Below are 8,556 nucleotides of genomic sequence, written 5' to 3' on the forward strand. Positions count from 1 at the left end.
TTGAGTGCAGCAATGTTTGCACATGGGACCGGTGTAGTTGCAGATATTGAAATCTGGCATAAACGCATTGATCATGTTAATGTACAATGACTTAAATCAATGCAAGCCCAAAATATTGTTGCAGGATTGCCTAAATTCAAGGTTACAGAAATGCATAAGGTATGTGAAGCTTGTCAATTTGAAAAACAGGCAAGGAAACCATTTCCTAGACATGTTCAAGAGAGTAAGAAGCCATTGGAATTAATCCACTCTAATGTGTGGACTACTAAAGCTGCATCTCTTGGAGGCTGTCATTATTTTGCCACTTTTATTGATGACTATAGCAGAAAAATTTGGGTGTATTTTATAAAAAAGAAAAGTGAAGTTTTTGGGCATTTCAAAACTCTTAAAGCTATAGTTGAAAAAGAAACAGGCCTACAAATAAAATGCCTAAGGTCAGATGGAGAGGGAGAGTACCTCTCAAATGAGTTTGCAAGGTCCCTGCAAAAGCATGGCATAAAGCAGCAATATTCATGTAGTCATACCCCACAACAAAATGGACTTGCAGAAAGAAAAAACAGGCATATTGGAGAGGTATCTCGTGCCATGCTCAATGAAAAAGATCTGCTAGATTTTTACTGGGCTAAGGCAGTTGCTACAGCAGTCTACATAATGAACAGGACTCCCACTGCAGCAATACATGGCATGACTCCAGAGAAGAGGTATACTGGTAGGAAACCAGATATTTCTCATTTGAAAATTTTTTGTTGCATTGCCTATGTTCATGTGCTAGATGAGTTGAGATCCAAGTTGGATCCAAAAACTGAGAAGTGCATCTTTATTGGTTACTCTCTGCAGCAAAAAGGATATAGATGCTATAACCCTTCTACTCGTAAGTTTACAGTGAGCAGAGATGTTTTTGATGAGATGAGTAGCTAGTATAAACCAGTAAATGTGATTGATAATGTAGATGCACAAAATGGTAATGCTGCACAGAATTCACAGCAGTAGTCACAAGATATTAGTGGACCTGGAGCGTCCTCTAGCAGTGGTTCACATTCTTCGCCATGGACAGGCAGATTGAGATCAGGAGAATCTTCTCAAAGCAATGCAGATAGTGGTATGCAGGTATCACGAAAAGGAAAAGAGAAGGTAAATCAGTCCATGTTTGATGTGAATGCAGGTCACTCTTATGTGGATGGTGAATCCAGTGGCTCAGAACAGAGCATTGATGATGAGTTGGGTATTCCTTCTATTGTTACACCTGGAGTAAGGAAGACCAGGGATGTTTTGAGAGCATCTGGGAGTGAACCTACTTTGCGCAGGTCTATCAGAGCTAGGTATGCTCTGGATAGGCTGAAATATGATGGATTTACAGCCATTCACTATGCATATATGGTCAAAAGTGATACAGAACCAGAACCCACTTCTTTTGAGCAAGCCATGGGAAAAGAAAAATAGGAGAAAGCCATGGATGAAGAAATGGATACCTTGGAAGTAAATGCTACATGGGAATTGGTACCTTTGCCTAAAGATAAGAATGCAATTGGTTGTAAGTGGGTTTATAAGGTGAAACACAATGCAGATGATTCTGTGAATAGATACAAGGCAAGATTAGTAGTCAAGGGGTATGCACAAACATATGGCATTGATTATAAAGAAACATTCAGTCCGGTTGCAAGGATGGCAACCGTAAGAGCAGTCATTGCTATGGCTGCATCAAAGGAATGGTCTTTACATCAAATGGATATAAAGAATACCTTCTTGCATGGTGATTTGCAAGAAGAGGTATATATGGAGCAACCACCAGGTTATGTGCATGCTGTTCATCCTGAGTTTGTTTGTAGGTTGAAGAAAGCCTTGTATAGCTTGAAGCAAGCACCTAGAGCATGGTCTAACAAGATAGGACAGTATCTCGTCACTATTGGCTTTCAGATTTCCAAGGCAGATTTCTCACTTTATGTGAGAAAAACAGAGAAATGTATTATGCTACTTGTCATTTATGTTGATGATTTGATTATGACAGGTAACAGTGATGAAAATATCCTTCATGTGAAAATGCTATTGAAGCAGAAGTTTGAGATGAAGGATTTGGAAGAGCTGCATTATTTCTTGGGTATTGAGGTGATTAGATCACCAAGTGGGATACGGCTCTTGCAGAGGCAATATGGATTGGATATGCTGTCCAAATATGGAATGACAAGCTGTAAGCCTATTTCAGTTCCTTTGGAGCAGAATGTGAAGCTGAACGAAGATGCAGGTGAGCTTCTAGAATACCCTACTATGTACAGACGCATAGTAGGAAGTTTGATTTATATGACTATTACCAGGCCACATTTGAGCTATACTGTTGGATTGGTAAGTCAGTTTATGCAGGCTCCAAGGAAACCGCATTTGAATGCGGCTAGACGCATACTCAGGTATGTAAAGTCTACATTGCAGTATGGACTACTTTATGAGACTGGGGTTCAGATACAGTTGTATGGATACACTGATGCTGATTGGGCTGGTAGTATTTCTGATAGACGATCTACCAGTGGATATGTGTTCTCTTTTGGGAGTGCTGCAGTCACTTGGAGCAGCAAGAAACAGCCTACAGTTGCCTTGTCGAGCACAGAGGCTGAGTACAGGGGCGCAGCAATGGCTGCATATGAGGTAGCTTGGTTGCATAAGCTACTTTATGATATGCATCAACCTACAGATGGGCCAGTTGTCATTTATTGTGACAACATGAGTAGTATACACTTGGCAAATAACGCAGTCTATCATGCTAGAACAAAGCACATTGAGGTGCATTATCACTATGTGCAGGAGAGGGTTTTACTAGGTCTTATTGATCTAGTTTATGTCAGCACAGAGGATCAGGTAGCTGACATATTCACGAAAGCATTGGGCACAGAGAAGCTGCGCAAGTTCAGAGACCTGCTTGGTGTGTAGGAATTGGGATTGAGCTCGAGGGGGATTGTTAAGATATCGAGCTCCACTCGTGATATGCCAGGGTGACCGTTGTGCATTTATGTCACCGACTTGTCAGTTGCAGATGCGGTTGGTACACCACCCATGAATAATAGCTAGATGACAGCTATCCTTATCTACTCTAGTTCGTGACTCAGTTCGTATGCCACCTTAGTTAGTTGAGTTTGGTTTGAGACCCGTATATAGGGTTCTTCTATTTCTTTGTATGAGAGTTCTTTTTTGGCTTACACAACTAAGAAGAGGAAAACTGTTTTCGGCCTCCACGTGTGTGTGTATTCCCCCATTGTGCAAGCAAGAAAGCTACAAGTGAGACTCCTTCCTTCTCTCCCACAATCTTGACTGGTGGCTCTCTTACCTACTAATATACAGTCCCCTTTCAACAAATCAAAAGCCTAATCATTTTGAGTGTCTCAACCTGTAGAGAGGCAATGTATGATACACTACCTTCATTATTGGTGGTTGTTTATTGTCTCACTTCAGTTTGCCCATACTCATTGCTTGAGTATTATGCATATAGAGATGACATGCTTTCTCATCTTCCATAGTTAAAACCACGCTTGTACTAGACAGTTAATATTATGTTTGAACATGTGAATTCTTTCAGGAAAATCTTTACTTAGAAAACCAGTGAACGGTTGTACATACCGACTTCCAAACAGGGTTCTCAGTACTGTGATTACGTTCAGGCCACCATCATGATCAAAGAACAACAATGTGTTAGTGACGCTTTGCTTGTAAACAAATCTGTATCACCATACTGAACTTGAACAGCCATAGAGCGGATTACTTGTATGTGCCATTTACGCAAAATTCAAAAGGCAGTAGAGTACATATGTACTGCATAATGAAAAGTCAACACATTCATAAGGTAAGAAATATACTGAGCTGATGTTGCTGTCCGAAATGTTTGCTGCCCAAGAGATACACAGGCGAACCAGCGATCCTTGAAAAGCATTTCTGCCTGTGTTTCTTCACAACACAATATATATTAGCTCATTTGCAGAAGTAGGAAATTTTGCTGAAATATTGGCAGTGCATTCTACTTGTGAACATGATACGTAGTTTTATCCTCGACTATGTATCTTTCTAGCCAATCACTGTGAATTTGGAAGAAGAACTCTTACATAACCAATCTCTCAACTCAACGTCTTCTTCTGGAAGATGCTAATTTGCTCAAAACTAGCCTGATGATTTTTATGTTTCCCTCCTTGTGTCTTGATATGAGAGATGAGCTTTATCACCGTCATGCAAAAGATTATGCACTACGACGATGTGTGTTTTCTCCTCATTATAGGAGATGAGCTTGTCACAGTCATGCAACCGAATATTCAATTCTAGAAGCTTCCTGCCTCCACAAACGAGACAAGTGTAAAGTGTCATAGCTACTTAAAACTAGGCAGCTCCAGCCATCACAAGTGCCATAGCTACCTCAGGCAGCTACAGCACAAAGCTCCGTTGCCAGCATTTCAAATCCTGATAAACGCTGCTATTGTAGGGCATTCTGAATAACTCTTCGAGCGATCGTCATTATGAAAGCTTATGTGTGAAGACGGCTGAGGCACTGCGTCAAGCATTAAAGCTTTTGCTCTCGCCTCCTAGGTCAAATGCTTGTCACGCACCTTCTCGAGCTGTATGCGGACGATGCCACTGTAGTTTTTGGGGTGGAGCGAAGACTCGACCGCTTTCTTGTGCTTGCTGGAGGACCCCTCCCGATCAGACGTCTTTCCGCCATGCTTGCTGCCCGAGAGCTTCTGCCCCATTCTCTGCAACAATGGAGCTAGCCTTGCAATTCTTTAAAGGACCGATCTTTACAAGCTTGCAATTCCTTAAAGAACCGATGCTTGCAAACCGGATCATAAAAAGACAGCACCAGAATGTAAGTATTCGTTGCCGACGAGCAAAAATACGAAATATGATATATTGTACATATTGTCGTAATTCTCTTAAATTACCACTTAATACGAATTTTCATATCTTGCATTTTCTCGTATTGGACACCATTCTTTAGGCCTTAATACAAAAAAAATTCATATCTCCTTTAATTGTATTTGACACCATTCGTTAGGCCTTAACACTCAAATATAAAATTTAATGGTGTTTAGCAACATTCTTAGGCCTTAGCACTAAAATACGAAAATCCATGTCTTGCTCTTACTTGTCTTTAATTCAAGCATTAACTTCATTCATTAGGCATTACTATTTTGTCGAGCTCCTTTCACTCTTCAAAATTGTAAGGAAATGTCAAATAGATATATGTCATCGTCACAAGTGCGTGAGGAATGTTTGGGTTAAGCATCAAGCATTTCATATTCCTTAAAGGTATACATGCAATCATTTTCATAGCCTACAAAGAAGCATTCACAAGATCTTTCATACACATAAAAGTTATTATGCCTTCAATCATTTGCATAGCCCATGAAAAAGTAAGCATAATAATGCCATGATGAAAACTTTAGGCTCCAGACATCTTGAGAAGCTACCCTCGTGATGTATAGAACCTAAGTAGCAACAATTTGTTCAACAAGTGAAGTCGCAAAACCCATGAAATGACAACTAGATTTTGCTAATTACATAAGAGTTTCAAACCCTTACCTTATAAATAAGCATAATGGCAATGAATCATAAAAATGTTCATGAGCCCAAAAACATGGGAATCCTAGTATGAAAGTTGTTAATATCACATCCAACTTGATGAGCATCAAATGGCCCTCTAAATCATGTTTATTAGGCACAAAATTTAGAAATTTGTATTGTATTATGAAAATCAGTTAGCATCAATGCCTGCCTCAACAACCAATGAGCCCTCTCTATCATGCTAGTTAGGTAGAAAACTTTGGAGATTTAGATATCAATATTTGCGATATGTTGCAATTTCTTATTGTGAGATAATTGATTGTTGACCTTATATACCAACTTTCATATTTTGTTTTGTCCTAATAAAATACTATAGGGAGAAGGGCTTTGCATGAAATAGGGGCTTGTTTAGACTTATTCATAACCATCATTACCATCATATCTCTTATTTAGACTTGATGAGTTGTTGCATTGTCTTTTCAACTAGCATCTTTAACAATCATATTATTCATCCATTTACTAATCTCTCAGGTTCTATCAATCCAATAGATAAAATTAGATGAAGTATGTTCTACTCCTTGGCATATACATGCATAGTTTGTGAGATTCTTATTATTCATGTGACTTCAATAAACTTGCTTTCATGTCTCAATGTCATTCTTCCTTCCTTTGGGAGTTTTCAAAAGCCCTCTATTCCAAATTAGTTTTGTGATGATAACACATACATGTGTATTGTATGTGATTCTCTAACAATACATTGTCCATGTGACTTTAATGAACTTGCTTTTCATAAGTCATCATTTTTCCTTTCAAGAGTTTATAATAGCCCCTTTTAGACCTAGAAATTACACCTTAGAGTTGTAATGTGGGTATGGAAAGGAGGCAAAAAAGCCATTTAGCATTAGCTATTTTTACAAATGAGGAGAAACAAGCTCAAAACTTTTAGATTAGAAGAAGCTTTTTTCCACAACATGGTGAAAACAAGCAAACCAAATCACATTAGTAGTTTCAAAGACCTACTTTAGAGATTTAAATTATGGTTCATAGTATGGTCACAATTATTACATTTTCTTCATCAAGTGCAAAATGAGTGCATAAAGAGATTTAAATTATTGTCCATAGTGTGGTCACAACTATCACACTTTCTTCGTCAAGTGAAGAACAAGTAAGTAAAGAGAGCATGGTGTTTTATGCTTCTTGAAAGTGGGGCTCGTTAAAGTAAGGGTGTAATACTTGTGTTAAGATATCAAAGGGTCTAAGGTTGCTAATGGTACTAACAATACAATAATTGAAGATGCTAAAAATTGGTTGATAGTTGATACTTGTGTTATAATGTGAGAGAGTCTGAGATTGCTAATGGTACTAACAATACAATAATAAGCAAAGAAGCTAAAAATTGGTTGATATTTTAGATAAGTCTTACTAAACAACAATCTAAAAATGAACCAATCATACCATCACAATCACATAAGAGACCTTTACAATAGAAATAAATAATGATATATTGATTTTATCAAACTTCTTGTTCTTTGTGGTGTCATAATCCTTTGTCAAGAAGGGAAGGGTCTAATTAAAAAGTCACATATGTTTCGTGAAAGTGACACTCATTTATGCAAATAGAGGCTATCTTTTTTTATAGTGGCACAATGCTTTATTAGATTGGCTTAGGTAGTCCCTTATGACTAGAAAGAAGGTTAAGACATTTGAGAAAAAAACTCCATTTTCCCAATAACACCACAATGTTGTGATGGCATTGTGTTTCTTTTGATTTTTGCTTAAGTGCAAGTAATTGATATTTTCAAAGATTTATATCAATTGGTTTGAATTTCTATTGCCTTTATGTAATTGGACATCCTAAAAGGTTTTATTAAAGTTAGCATTAGGACTAGGAGTTTCCTTCATTATTTCTTGCAACATGCTAGCACCATCTCCACCTCCTTCTCCCTTCTTGAAACTACTCTTGTTAGATCCATCATTATGTTTCTTACTATCTAAGCTTAGAATATTGGCTTTATTTGTTTTGTTTTGTAATCATTTTGGTTATTACTTTTACTATTTCATATTTCCTCTTGACACTTTAGTATTAATTTATTTTTTCATGTTCTAAGTTTTCGTAGGGATCCAAACTCCTATGGGCGCATCAATATTTCCCTTTGTTGTTATTTCTCAAGCAACTTATGGTTATGGCCTACAATTCAAATTGAATAGGGTAAGTAATGCTTATTTTCATAAGTGTTGTTTATAACTTTAGTAAAATCATATATTGTTATTATTGCTCAACTTCACAAGTATGACACCAAGTTTGTAAGGAGATGAGCTTGAGGAGAGAGAAAGTATGAGCGAAGGAGAGAGAAAGAGGAATGAGATAGATAAGAACATGCAAGAAAGTAGAGAGAGAAGGTGGAAGAAATCCATGAAAGCTTAGAGAAGAAGGTGCAAGATGAAGAGACCACTCAATGTATTATTGTGGTTCAAATGAAAAATAAGACTTTTACATACGTTATACTGAGCCATTGTAACACCAAAGTATTTATCAAATATATATATCTAAATGCTTATTAAACACTTTATTACAATCCATCCCCATCATAATGTTTTCGTCCTTTAAAAAAAAAGAACATCGTACAAAGTTACTCCAAGCAGCACAATGGGGAAGCATAAAGGTGGTAATTTGATGGATTTTTTTCTCAAGTATAGGCCCATCCAAAATGGGGCACCTATGTTGTCAAACTATGGACCCTCCTATATAAGGATTGTCATAACTTTTTAATTGGCTAAACCAAATGAAGATGCTAATAACTCCAAATAACTTTCTTTTCATGTAGTTTCAACCCATGTAAGTTTCTCATCTCTATAGTGAATTTAGAATTCATGGTAGCTTGAAAAAAAGAGTTGATAAAGAGTAGACTACAATAAAATGAACCCTAACTTGAATGCTCTTCATAAAAAATGTCATGATGAAGGTGTGGGAATCCTTCAACGATGGTGATTGGCCTCTAGGAAGCTTCTTCTAATGGTAATCCTTTC

General features: G+C 37.4%; 1 protein-coding gene across 3 annotated transcripts in view; it reads right to left on the bottom strand.

Moving 5' to 3' along the window:
• The window catches only part of LOC148015979 (phosphatidylserine decarboxylase proenzyme 3-like), a 220,187-nt gene extending 215,322 nt beyond the window's left edge, over positions 1-4,865 (bottom strand). Inside the window, exons 1-3 of one of the 3 annotated variants that reach the window (XM_087664264.1) lie at positions 4,575-4,865; positions 3,837-3,916; positions 3,601-3,625 (exon numbers count right to left, since the gene is read on the bottom strand). In XM_087664264.1, coding sequence (XP_087520390.1) covers positions 3,601-3,625; positions 3,837-3,916; positions 4,575-4,715 — 246 coding nt within the window. In that variant the 5' untranslated portion in view covers positions 4,716-4,865. Of the gene's footprint in view, positions 1-3,600; positions 3,626-3,836; positions 3,925-4,574 lie in introns of all 3 variants that reach the window. The other 2 variants (XM_087664263.1, XM_087664265.1) reach the window with 2 other exon arrangements.
• Between the last annotated feature and the right edge of the window lie 3,691 nt (positions 4,866-8,556).

This window comes from Lygodium microphyllum, chromosome 23 (genome assembly GCF_053477565.2).
Source record: "Lygodium microphyllum isolate KBCC chromosome 23, Lygodium_microphyllum_v1.1.10, whole genome shotgun sequence".
In the NCBI taxonomy this organism is placed as follows: Eukaryota; Viridiplantae; Streptophyta; class Polypodiopsida; order Schizaeales; family Lygodiaceae; genus Lygodium; species Lygodium microphyllum.